This window comes from Botryllus schlosseri, chromosome 1 (genome assembly GCF_051294905.1).
Source record: "Botryllus schlosseri isolate E-star chromosome 1, Bs_hap1, whole genome shotgun sequence".
NCBI classification, from domain to species: domain Eukaryota; kingdom Metazoa; phylum Chordata; class Ascidiacea; order Stolidobranchia; family Styelidae; genus Botryllus; species Botryllus schlosseri.
Window position 1 is genome coordinate 27,066,693 of NC_137236.1, and position 13,315 is coordinate 27,080,007.

Sequence of the window (13,315 nt, forward strand, 5' to 3'; positions counted from 1 at the left end):
AAATGAAGGATTCATTTCACATGAAATTCTAAGCGTACGCCACTAACTGTAAGCAAACCCGTGGATGGTAGGATGAGGCGATCCAGCTGTCCAGGTAATTTTCGCGGGGTGAAGAAGGTTTGATGACTACGACGGAGCGGATGAAGCGGACGAGCTCGTTGTAGTGAAGTTGTGAGTAGACCGACGCCGGTTTGCCGCCGCCTTCAGAACAAATGTCCGCTATTTCGTCGCAGCCGATCTTCTCTCCTTCCCGAATTTCAAGCCAGAAGCATTTTCCGTTGTACTTCACCGAACAGAATCCTGGGAATGGATACGCATTATTGGAAAATTTGCGAATTACCGCCACCTCAGCCTACCATCTAGTAACCGTCACTATCCAATGGGTCAGGTCAAATCGAGCCGCACACCTTAAATTCCTACTACATAATGTAACTGGGGTACAGCGGATTTATAGCACCACAAACAGTTCTTAGTATGGTACAGAATAAGAGAACGCCATCCAATGCTCGATATGAACGCACAAAACTTGTGTGGAAGATGAAGTGCTATTCCCCTGTAGCGTTCTTTTTTGCGCTTTATCGAGGATGGTAGACGAAAGCAATGGACCAAGCCGATCTCTGGGGTGCTCCATAGAAATATAACATACATTGAACTTGCATTCACCGATTTGAACATTTTAAACCATAAACGAAACTACTGTATGGTTATGGCTCATACCGTCACGCATGACTTGTGTTCATGCTGACAACGAGCTTTGTGTCAACTCACGGGAGTTGAGAAGGTAGTGACAAGTGCAAGTTGAGGTTAAGTCCTTCGTAGTTCTAGTTACAGCTTAATCATTTATTCGAGTAGAAAACTCGCTAATAAATGCATAATTGTACATGATTAAGCTTAATACAACCAAATACAAATGCATAATGTACACCTACCTTACGCTATAGTGGAAATCAGCAAAATGAACTTTAGAGTTTAACAAGTGGAAATCAGCAAAATGAAAGAGTCGAGTTTACAGTGTACTAACGTTGTTATAATCACCTTGTTTCTCCCCGACTCTTAGTATCCCCTCGTTCAGGTTTTGAGCACCTGGAAAATAAAACGATGGTACAGAATACAACGCGGTGACGAAAACGACCTTCACTCACGTGATCTCAAGTCTCGCAGTAGCGTTTTGGCTTGGACCACTATGACGTCATGAGACTCGAGCACTGAAAAATGATGTGTAATTACTGCACAATACCGCCTATTGACGTTTGAACGCTTCGATAATCACTGGTCAAATTTGTATCCGCCTCAATTGCCCAGCTGTAAACCGACTTCGCGGTCAGAGGTAGGATTTTCGCCATGCCTTCCTCGATGTGTGCAGTCGTGTGATCTGTGAATGGGGAAATTACATCAACAAGCTAGAACGGAGTCGTGACCGTTCGAATACACGCCATTCGAACAGGCAGAGTTTTGTAGGGCTTCGTTGGGAACAGTACACGGGCCGATGAAGTGACATGCTCGAAGTGTTGTATTTAAGAAGTTTTGATGCTCGGGGTCGTTTTTCATCGAGTCGCATGCTTCATAGCGTCTTGACAACTGCTAAAATGGGATCAGCCCTAAACTTACCCAGGTCTTCGTCCAAGTAGAACTTTTGCAAGTCCTCATTCAACTCTGTTAAATGAATGATCGGCAGTCACGTTTTGAACGGTACTTGAATACTCGGACCTTTGAATAGAGATCTACACTCGTACCTGCAAGCTTTTTCAAATCCGCCAATCCCTCTTCAGTCGCGTTGATCTTACTATGGAGTCGAGAATGCAGACCGGCTGAGTCTATAAAAAGCGAAACACGCAGGTTGAAACCTATCCGCAAAGAGCTCGGTAAATGATTACCGTCGACATCAGTCGATCTTTCCACTCGCTCAACTGGGCCATCTTCACTCGCTACATCGGAACTTTTCGGTATTACGTGCGCGACATCCGACTCAACAATTAGAGCGTTCGATACGAGCAATTGCTGAGACAACAGAGTCCAAAAGAAAAGCGAACTGACTACGTCCATACTGCTAACGTTTGCAACTGAAGAGTCGATGAAATTCACTAATGTATGGTGACTCCTCTCACCGTTGTCGCACAGACATGTAATGTCGCCTTGCTGATAGTGAGGTACATATCTACTCCGTCAATAAATTCGCCCGCTGATTTAATCAACGTTTGTTGATCACTTCGCTCATGTGGCGGTTCTGTTATAATTTCTACAGTTAGGAGTCGAAATCGTTGATGCCATGTCTAGCTTCACTATACGAAGACACCTTCTCTCGGATAACACTCGTGTTACTCGTCATCAAAACCCTTATAAGTTTGCTTACTTGTCAATGACATTGAATTTGCCAGTTGTGGGTGATATCAGATGGGATTTACCAGTTAAGCAGGCCTGTCGGAATTAGCCTTTCCAATTGGGCGGTGATTTAAAATAACTACGAAATGACTGAGGGCACTGCAATAGGGATAGATTTATGAAAATATATTCAGACGCATGGGCTATTGCTCTCAGTAATATATCTTACAAAAGTCAAAACATAAAAAATATGTAGTACGAAAATCTTATCACTTGACCAAGTAGTCTATAGTGCTAGTAGGACCTACTTGAGTACTCCGAAATGACAGAAGTTATTCGTTACTGAACACCCCTCGTTATCAGCCACTATAGATTTACCATAAATACCATTTTAACAAATCCAACACCTCTACAGACACGCAAGGTCACGAAATACTATTGGACCGAAGCGTAATACGTAAATTTGGTAGCTGACTATCCCGATAGGCGAAATTGCTGCTATATGGCGATGGAAACATCCGCTCGCGGACGGATATTGAACAGTTCATGTTCAACGCGCGGGTCGGTCACCTAGCGAAATGGGTTTGTGTATGATGCACAGTTCACTGACCCAAGAAGGCCATTCACATCCTGGCGTTTGAATCGTTTATTGATTAAATCAACCATTTATATAATAATCTGCGTTCGCGATTTGGAAGCGTTGCTTTGTGGGTAGCCTGCAATTTATGGGAGCCTGCACTTACGTGCTGTTAACAGGACACTTAGGATACAGCCGTTCTGAACGTCATTCTGTTACGATGTTGTCGTTGTTGTTGACGTTGATTAGGTTTTTATTTCGCGATTACGTCAAAGTGTCTTCGCCATATCCTAGTAGTCTTATGCATTTGTTTGCATATATATATGGTGGTTGGCAAACAATACAAATCCAAAGACTCAAAATATCGTTTCGTCATGAGGTCAAATTCTAGAGCGCAAAGCAAATCGTTTCCGTCGATGCATATTATACTTTTCGTAGTCAATGAAATCCAAATTGTATCAAAGTAAGTGAATTTACTTCTAGAAGTAGTATATGAAGTTGCTTAAAACAGTGGTTTTTACCCATTCTGTACTCAGGCTCCGGTAACCCTCAAAGCAGATGTTGCGGGCCGGTGAACCTTCCTGAATCAAAAGTAACCCCATTGCTATGGGTTTAACGAGTACGACACATGAGAGACAGTTAATGATCTCCTACCGCAATCGACGTCTGCCTCGATGGCGCAGTAGGCAGCGCGTGAGTCTCATAATCTCAAGGTCGTGAGTTCGATCCTCACTCGGGGCATGAATTTTTTATTTACTTTTCATAAAGCCTATAGACCAGAATATGTACCATTGTACCTCTGCTATTGCTTTTCCACGTCATAATAAGACACAAGGAGACGTTCACGCCGTATGCAAGTATTCTTCTCGCTTATATATTCTTTCCTTCATCAACGTGATACTACTTCAAAGTTATATAATAATCGTCTTTTAATCATAAATCGAAACTTACATCAACAATAGATGGTCCGAAAGTTGATAGCCTGATTCTGTAGCCCATATTGAGTCAACAAAGTAGTGCAAACCATCATCATTCATCAACCGTGTGGTAATTCGGACCAATATTTTCCAAAATTGCAGCCTTCAAAAACCAAAGATTACAAGGAAGCTTTTGGTTTAACTAGCTCAAACCTAACTGTCGCGCAGCATTACCAGCATCATTTGGAAAAGTTTGACAAGCTGGAGGAATTTTGTTGTAGTATAAAGTTTTGGTATACTAACTCAACGATGATCACTACATTCTATATTATAGAGATATCAGAGTTTTGTGGTTCGTTATTCAGGAATATAATACTCGGCAAGCAGATTGAATATATTTCAAGGTTATACACCCCATGACCGACAAATCTTTGGATGCTCAGCAAGGTATCTGAGTTCGGGAACAATTTGGCACCACCGAGAGCGTATATACCTCTGAAACATCGATGTGGACATGCAGTACTCGAGCGCGAACAGAACGTTCGCACGAATAATCCTTTCCGTATTAAGGTAACTCTTTTGCAGCAAAATTTGTTCAATATATTGCTTGGCTTGACGTGGATGTGTCATCGCAGTGACGTGCGAGCATGGGAGGCAAGTGAGGCATTGACTCATCTGTCGCCAGGATGAGTAAAGACAAATTGTCAAAACGTCTAGGATTATTGATATTTACCGCCGATGTTCATGAATAACTAAGTTGGAATATTTTTTTTCATGCAACATCACCAATTTTCATATTTATTATTCAAAAATACCGCGTGAAAAGAGAAGTGAGGTGAGGAACGGGCGGGACGGAAATGCAATTCATCATAAAGAGCTCAGAATTCGTAATAACCGGTATCAATCAAATGCTATTGTCACGCTGATTTCGGAAATCCGAATATTAACAACCGCAGAGCACTGGAACCATCACCCGAAATCACCAAGGAATGTGAAATTCGGCATTATTACATACAATGGCAGCGCAGAGAAACAATAGCCAGGCGAGGCACAATCGAACCTGCCTCAATCACAATTCGCTAACAAGCGGACAATCGCAGCAGAGTGAAAGGCGCTATCGCTTTCGGAAACCGACAGTACAGTGCTATATGAATTATATATAGCGACGGCCAATACCTAATCCGGAGAAAATGCATTCCCTTACTGATGTAGTTTTTACGTGTTTCCTCCATGCCTACCTTAAATTGTGGTATGTGTTAGCTAGTAGCTACTTACATAGTCGACGCTGTCGTTGTTTGCGGCCTTCACAGTGTATGCGACTGCAATAGTCATTTAGCCTACAGGCCCGACACTGGGTTTACCATATTTTTGTGGCTCAAATTCCGGACACTCTTTAGAGCAGGGGTGGGCAAACTACGGCCCGCGGGCCGCATGCGGCGCTCCATACCGTCTTGTGCGGCCCGCGAGAGTCTAAAGAAACTTTTTTTAAATATTGATAAAATGCGTACTAAAAATCGAATTAATGCTGGGACTTGATCAAACTTTTTCTCAATATATTTCACCATGATAATTTTAAGGAAGTGGTTCTCAAACTGGGGGTGCACCCCCTTTGGGGGCGTGAAAGTATCTGAAGGGGGCTCGAAGCTGAGCTCAACTGAGAAATTTTTTCGCGCTTCGCGCGATCTACGTCCCGTTCATTATTATTGCTATACGTTTCACATTTCAAAATCTCTCATCCACAGTCGAACCTTCCATTCTATCTAACTATCTTTTAGGTTTGCTAGCATCCTGGTTGCGTTTTGTGATATGACGATAAGGGGGCGCGAACTCTTTTACCATAACGATTGGGGGGGGGGTCATGTCTTGAAAATTTTACAACCATTGTTCTAAGGTATATACTTCCCATGTCATTTATTATTTTAATTTATGGCGCGACAGCCCGATCTCAAGGCCCACGCAGTGTGAAAGATTTCAACTGGTAAAACAATACAGGAATCATAAGCGAGATTGACATATTTCTGGTCACTAGTCTGATTTCAGATTGGGCACTCCCGTTTTAATTACTTCAGTGATGTGCTTATAAAAAACGATTCGCGCGTGTCTTAGGTAGATTCGTTCTCTGTATGCGTAGAATTAGGGTATTTATATTTTATCTACAGACAGTAGAAACGTGTCTGAAGCTAACATGGTTATGGTGCTGTCAGGATTTTGTGTCCTGGAACTTTATAGTTTTAACAAATTGGTTTTTGAGGTCGACCAGCCTATGAAATCTCGCCACTAGCTCTTTCTGACGCGTGTACGATATCATCAAAGCAATGTTTGTATTGTTTTAAATATGCATATATATCTTATCTTGATGTCCTTACTATATAATCAAATACCAATATTGCATTTTGGTTTATAATCACAATTTTATATAGTGCGGCCCGCGAATGGATTCAGATGATGAATGCGGCCCGCGAGCTCAAAAGTTTGCCCACCCCTGCTTTAGAGCCTACTATGGTGGCTTATATATTGAGGTACGAACTAGGGATGGTGTGAACGTGATGTTCACGTTCGCGTTCTGTGTGTGAACCTCGGAAATTTTGAGGTTCACGTTCACAACAGAACCTTGGTAGGTTCTGCACTGTGAACCTTTTTCATATATTGCAATTTTCACTTAATTATAACATTTCTGGTTTGAGTTTATGGAGTTACAATTGCGGGCCACTTTATGCATGGAGCTGGCCTCATAAACATTCTACACTAAACGAGTATGCCCTTGACAATCTCAAAAAATATGGTTACAAAAGTTTGCTCGAAATACCCAGCTTTCCGTTTGTACATATTTAGTGTCTCTGTGCTGTGAGCTTGACCCGCAATCACATGACATCAAGAGCAAAATACACTGTATTTTGTCAGCAAATGATCCTAATTCAACCAATCAATGAGATTGATATCGTCTTCTGATGTAAAAATATAGCAGGCGTACGGGGTCAATCTTGACTACATATGTATATACTGTATCATAAAAACCAAATCCGTGCGTCTGGGGTGTTGGCTATACTGCTGTATAACTTGTTAATGGGGTAATATCGGTAGCAAGTATAGAAACTTATTTTACACTATGCTTAATATCCATGTGGCAATACTCAGACGCCGAATACATTGTCCGATCAGGTCGAAATATATGGCAAAGCGACGCAAGATACTGATTTTATGGGATTATTATTTATATCATTTGATTGCCTCAGTTGATACATTTGGCGACGTTTAAAACGTCAATATGTATACTTAAGTACTGAGCTATTATGTGGCCCGAGTCGTCGCTCGGTATCGTGTACAGCAGATTAATATTGGCAATCACCTAATTGAAATATGGTGTTAAAATTAGCAATATGACATCACGTGACGTCATGAGGTTCACGTTCGTGTTCACACAGAACCTTTCAAAAAGGTTCACGTTCACACGAACCTGAACCTTTCAGAGGTTCACACCATCCCTAGTACGAACACATTTTCAGTCAATATGACGTCACATTAGCAAAGCTTCGCCTATCGACTGTAGGAGTGGAGTGGAACATAAGTTCTGAATTTGGCCGTCTCTAATTTGAGCTCAGGTGATTCCTTGGGTCTGCAACTTCTTGGGGGCTTACTTACTACATGCATCTGGTTGTTAAATTTTTCGAATGAATTCTGTCAATAATATTTGTTCTTCAATATATTAGGCCTACTATAAAATGCACCAGCAGGTTGCACATGTGGTAGTTTCCAACTTTCTATGGTGGCGACCTCACTTCCAATTTGAAAATATTCCGTGGTCCAGCTTAAAAATTGATAAGCTGATCACTAAAAAGGGTCAGCTTTCCCAGACTTACGGCCTATTTCGGAATCTGATAACGTCCAATGTCTTCGCGATCCCCAGAATAAAGGCAAATGACCCCTAGGTTTAGAACAGCTGGCTTTGATATACAATTGAATAGTATATTCATATTGAAATGAACCCGAATATTTTCGGCTGACACTCGTCAGGGGTAATCGTCAGCAACTAGTAGAGAATTCAAAAGAACAGCGTATATCAACAATCGTAACACAAAATATGACGTCATCAGTACGAAATGTCGAATACGAGAGCGTTCAATGTACTATTTTTAGATGATACACGAACTCTTTTTGTTGACACAGCCTTGGCTGGTGCATTTTGATAAAAGTCGACTCCAAGGCACACAAATGTAAGTGTGCGCGACCCTTTCCGAGTTATGCGAAATCTGTCGTCTCGATAATCTTCGCACATGCGGGATTATCCAACAAGTGTTTGCCAATTGCAGGATTTATGGCCTTTGATTGTCCGCATCAATCTTGAGCGGATGAGTTAAGGGTGAGCTTTTCACCGAGCGTGTTCTAATGAATCTAGAGGGACATGCAGATTTATGCGTTCCTGTGTTACGATTGTTGATATACGCTGTTCTTTTGAATTCTCTACTAGTTGCTAACGATTACCCCTGACGAGTGTCAGCCGAAGATATTCGGGTTCATTTCAATATGAATATACTATTCAATTGTATAGTGAAGTTTTGTACCTCCAAGAAGCTGTTCAACTGAATATTTCGGAACGGAAAAATTCAAATATGTAATGTAGAATTTCAACAGGGTGCGGGGATAATCGTCTCGCCTACCCACTTTCTCTTGCTGCTGTCATTATTCACATCTCAGTATAACTTTATCAGGTAGCCTACTATACTGTTTCTGTATGTGTGAGAGGTGGTGGAGAGGTAAGTGCTTCACCAGGTACGGGTCTCACCGCACGCCACTGCGTCATCGACATAACACATGACTGTATTACAAAAAAAAAACATTGAGGTGATTAACGTCCAAGCAAGGATATTATTAAATAAAATAATTTATGTCCTCGTGAACTACTATACGATTACACATCCTACACTGGCCAGTTTCCAGCTTCTTCATGCCCAGCACCACACACTTACAACTCCGACACAACGTTATTTGCAGCCCAAACTCAATTGATATGAAGGATCTATATTCTCTTACATTAACTATAATAAAAATATGGCCTGCAAACATGTCGATGTGTCGATCACCACTCTTGCTGATCGTTGCGATCCCACTGTTGGCTGGCTTGGCGTTCTACCTTATTTGTTAGTCGTGGATTAAATGATTTCTCTCATTATAGCCTACAAATCACGCGTCGTGGAATTAAGCGAAATGGATTCGTGCAAGAGCCGTGTCAGTAGATGTGCAGACAGGGGTAATAGGCTCACATCGTCGTTATCTGCGTATTCTTGAGGCAGCATAATCTGTGATCGTTTGTAATGTTGTGATATACATTGCCTAACGAAAGCAGTTACATTACAGTGATGTAATAGGTGATTTTATTATAGTATAAATATGTTTTCTGTTACGTTTCTGTTATTTTTACTTTCTATATCATTGTCGGTTCCAAGTGTCCTCGGTCAAGACGCTACTGGTGACGTATAATGAACAATTTTCGAAGATAATACGACGTAAAAATCCACTCTTTTAAGGTGCGCATGATGATAGAACACCAGAAGAAACAGCTGAAGAAGAAACCATCGACCCACAGGTTATATCAGGTATTGAGAACACCCTTTCGCATTAGTTGACAGAGTTCATTGGGGTCGGTATTGTGCTTCATCAGTTGAAGAGTGGAATGTTGATGCAGTCGACTTGCAGCTGTCCGAACGGTTTGGCGAAACCTCTATGAAAATTAGGAAACTACTCAGACAAGGTACTGCCATAGTGATAAAATCGGTTGTAGGCTATTGACAATTACGACGCTACAATTCCTACTCTGTAAATTAGTATAAGGCGTTTCGTATTTCACTTACCTGTTATTGCAGCAGTTTCTGAACTCCTTCAGAGGGTCGCGCAGAGGATTGCGGATGTCTTTAATTTGAGTAAGGACTTTTGTTGAGTTTCAGTACATTTATGTAACTACTTATATCGGAGACTTTTAGCACCTTCAGAAGCGACCGCCAAACTGCATCAAGCGCTCCAGTACAATGCGGAGGAAAAAGTTGTGAGATACCGGTGGGACAGTGAGTGCAGATAGACTTCTAAATTTTCCAAGGCTATAGACGTAAACACTCTGGTCATTTGCACCTAGATTCTACAACCAGTTCCGATAACTGGAATATCCTGGATGTTCCACCTATTGGCAGATGTAAGACTTTTACGCATTTCTGAAGTAAACGAATTTTGATTATGTACGACTTCTTCAAGTTATCGCGAACGCGCAGAAGAGGGTAACCGCTCTCAAGACGTGGGCGGAGTTTTGTCGTGTAAAGTACCAGGAAAAGTGCTTCTGGATGGAATTCCGACACGGGTTGGGGATGACATGTGGAGAAGCCCGTCATATCTGCGCATCGAACGGGGGCCGGTTGGCTTACGTCTATTCGCCGGAACATCTGGAGACTTTGCAGTTTTACTTGAGGACTTTGATGGTACGAGTGAATCATCACAAGAATCCAGGTGTCTATAATAGCTGGATTGGATGTCGTTACAGTTCGGAGGTATCTTGCATGTCGCGCTTGATAGCTCTCATATTTACTGATTTTTCTCGGCTTTTAAGATTATGACGGTGTTTGCTGACGGCAGTCCGGCGCCTTACTCGATCTGGGAACCTGTGGAGCACAACCAGTGCGTGGTAGTCCGGACGACACTGCGATGGAGCGATGAAGGTCAAGGGTTTTATACTCGCGGCCATACGGACACTGCCGAGAGCGTGATTTGCGAGGTCGTCCTGTGATCGGAATCCATAGCAGGCCTGCACTGTATAAATCCTTTGACGAATAGATTGATATTGTGAATCACGATTTCACTGGGATTTGCCATTTTTGAAAGAAGCACGAAGTGCCCGATTATGACAGACTTTCGACTGGCAGCCGCGGGCGTCAAGATTCTAATAGTGCTGGTCAAATATTGACTTTTAATTTCTATGCCTCTGTTACATGATTTTGAATTCGTCCGTTATCTTGTTAATATTTAATACTAAACGGTATACAGCATGAATATATGAGAATTAAACCAGCTTTTAGACATAAAATGGAATGAAGAGCTTCTTGTAGGTACAGAACTACAATACACAATTGAATAAGATATTCGTATTGAAATGAACCTGAATATTTTCGGCTAACACTCGTCAGGGGTATGTGGGGAAAACTAAAAATACGATATCAAGTAAGTAGCCTATTCCAAGTTTTGTGATCAAACATGCGTAGTGCAGCAGTTGTAAGCCTTACCTAGGAATACTAGCACTAATTTGCAAAACCCCGAGCAACCTCACAAATCGGCATTTCATTTGTATATTACACACCTCGTACATTACACATATCTAGGCTTACCACATTTTGGAAATCTAAAAAGAGGACAACTTTTCAGAAATTTGAGGCTTGCAAAACCGGAGAAGAATTTTCAAAAATAGGTGAATTTTTCCCACTTTGTACAAAAAAAGGTCAACTTGCCGTTCAGAGCTCAAAATACCGTTTTCTCTCCACATTGCTTGGTGGATGACTCGACTCAAATCCACGTTTTACGTTTTTAATTCCGAAATACCCGCCGGAGCGTCACTTCTGTGCTAATTTTCGGCATATCACTCGCATTTTGCTCTAAACGTGACCTAAATTTTCAAAAAAGAGGACAAAATCTAAAAAAAGGACAAAAGGGCGTCCTCCGAGGACACTTTCAAAAAAGTCAAAAAAGAGGAAAATCCTCTTAAAAGAGGACGTATGGTAACCTTACACATATCAAGTATTGCATTTGGAGTATTTGGAGCTGCCGACAGAAGGCTGGAATGTAGGGATGGTGTGAACCTCTGAAGGGTTCAGGTTCGTGCGAGCGCGAACCTTTTTTATAGGTTCTGTCTCAACGCAAACGTGAGCCTATGACGTGACGTGACGTCAAATTGCTCATCCCATTCCGACCCTACATTTTAGTGAAGTGATATATTTATGAACAGCGACGATTCAGGCCACATTTTCGTCACAATCCTGAAGAGCATGCTCACTTTTTAAAGGTCGCTAAATCTATCAACTGGAGCAATAAAATGATATAATAATCCCATAAAATCAATATCTTCAGTCGCTTTGCCAACAATTTCCACGAGTACTTGTAAGACAGGGGTGTCAAACTCATGCAACTTGTGTCGCGGCCGGATTCAAACCTTCAGATCGCTCGCGGGCTGCACCAAAATGTTACTTTAAAAACCACGCCCTTGTTCTTTATTATCAAGTCTATATCAGTATATTATGGACCAATTGTACCAGCACCTTTATTCGCAAAGAAACGAATTGCCAAAGGAAATACGGTGATTGACCATTTGAATAGCGTTATGTATTATCCTATAGAGATTCTGGATTCTCTGGAGGGAGTGGGCCTTCTGAGTCAGAAGTGATACAGCACCACAGACACTTCTATGTAAATAATATATTCTCTATACATCCTGCATGAAACGGTTTCGCAGTGGCTTCTGGGAATAACTAGTTTTGGTCCATTTGTCCACAACATTCTGAACTCTGAACAGTACATGCACTTTTTGCAGTCTCGGAATTGTATGTATATGTCAGCGACTTCTTCCTAATAGCGACTAGAGAGAAACCGGAAGACCGCTATCGGATGGTTACAGTTATAATGGCGCATATGAATATTGTCGACATTTGCTGTCTTGAAGATTATTTGATGGAAGTATATCTTACTAAAATGTAATGTGGTTTTCAACCTTTTATGGTCGCGACTTCATTTCTAATTTGAAAAGCTTCTGAGTCCCAGCTGAAACTTTGATAACCTGATCACTAAAAAACGGTCAGAACCTTTGCCCAGACTTTCTCAATGCCTATTTATGAAGCTCATTACGGTAAAAACCTTCGCGAACCCCACAATAAAGGCAAACGGCCCTCAGGCTTAGGAACACTATCGTTGACTCAAGCATCTAAATTAGGTGTACCATATTTTGGAAGCCCGACAAAGGACACTTTTTAAAAATGATAAAAGTCCGCTTTAGGAAATTGAAAACAACTTATTTTAAAATATTTACTGCAAATCCTGTTAACAAAAGGTCATCACTATATGATTCGACTCCCGGATGACCGACCATATCCATGCTACTGCCTCACCCCAAACCGTCCCATTTGGGCGCGAGCTCGGGCTGGGCCCAAAATTATTTCGTGAACTAACATAAATCATAGAGTATTTTTTGGAAATTTATACAACTTTGTCAATAAAAAAATTCGCGCTGCGTCCGATTCATTGTGCTCAACTATCTTGATTATTGGCTACCGCTTCCCCAACAAAAAATATGCATGATTTATAAAAATGGGCACTTCGGCGTCGGTCATTGCCGCGCCACGACGCACCAAGACATATGAAGTTATAGACCATGTAACATGCGATTCCGCGAAGTGTGCCAGAACGATCATCAGCAAGAAGACCTTAATCGAAATGGTCTGCCCTTGTTCTGACGAAATACTTCAATATTTATACATTATAG

General features: G+C 41.5%; 2 protein-coding genes and 1 non-coding gene across 6 annotated transcripts in view; 2 read left to right on the forward strand and 1 right to left on the reverse strand.

Moving 5' to 3' along the window:
* Window positions 1-2,143, reverse strand: part of LOC145446436 (uncharacterized) — a 49,510-nt gene extending 47,367 nt beyond the window's left edge. Inside the window, exons 1-7 of one of the 2 annotated variants that reach the window (XM_080324729.1) lie at window positions 1,875-2,140; window positions 1,734-1,814; window positions 1,609-1,653; window positions 1,271-1,372; window positions 1,143-1,205; window positions 1,036-1,083; window positions 59-300 (exon numbers count right to left, since the gene is read on the reverse strand). In XM_080324729.1, coding sequence (XP_080180855.1) covers window positions 59-300; window positions 1,036-1,083; window positions 1,143-1,205; window positions 1,271-1,372; window positions 1,609-1,653; window positions 1,734-1,814; window positions 1,875-2,043 — 750 coding nt within the window. In that variant the 5' untranslated portion in view covers window positions 2,044-2,140. Of the gene's footprint in view, window positions 1-58; window positions 301-1,035; window positions 1,084-1,142; window positions 1,206-1,270; window positions 1,373-1,608; window positions 1,654-1,733; window positions 1,815-1,874 lie in introns of both variants that reach the window. The other variant, XM_080324735.1, reaches the window with a different exon arrangement.
* A 1,421-nt stretch (window positions 2,144-3,564) lies between these two features.
* Trnam-cau (transfer RNA methionine (anticodon CAU)) lies at window positions 3,565-3,637 on the forward strand. The gene has a single exon. It is a non-coding gene; the product is annotated as a tRNA-Met (tRNA).
* Window positions 3,638-8,859: 5,222 nt separating this feature from the next.
* LOC145446355 (uncharacterized) overlaps window positions 8,860-13,315 on the forward strand; it is a 42,659-nt gene continuing 38,203 nt past the window's right edge. The window contains exons 1-8 of one of the 3 annotated variants that reach the window (XM_080324641.1): window positions 8,860-9,277; window positions 9,336-9,404; window positions 9,470-9,559; window positions 9,675-9,728; window positions 9,789-9,869; window positions 9,938-9,994; window positions 10,054-10,343; window positions 10,403-10,648. In XM_080324641.1, the coding sequence (XP_080180767.1) occupies window positions 9,199-9,277; window positions 9,336-9,404; window positions 9,470-9,559; window positions 9,675-9,728; window positions 9,789-9,869; window positions 9,938-9,994; window positions 10,054-10,343; window positions 10,403-10,579 (897 nt within the window). In that variant the 5' untranslated portion in view covers window positions 8,860-9,198 and the 3' untranslated portion in view covers window positions 10,580-10,648. Of the gene's footprint in view, window positions 9,278-9,335; window positions 9,405-9,469; window positions 9,560-9,671; window positions 9,729-9,788; window positions 9,870-9,937; window positions 9,995-10,053; window positions 10,344-10,402; window positions 10,649-13,315 lie in introns of those variants that run through there. The other 2 variants (XM_080324625.1, XM_080324633.1) reach the window with 2 other exon arrangements.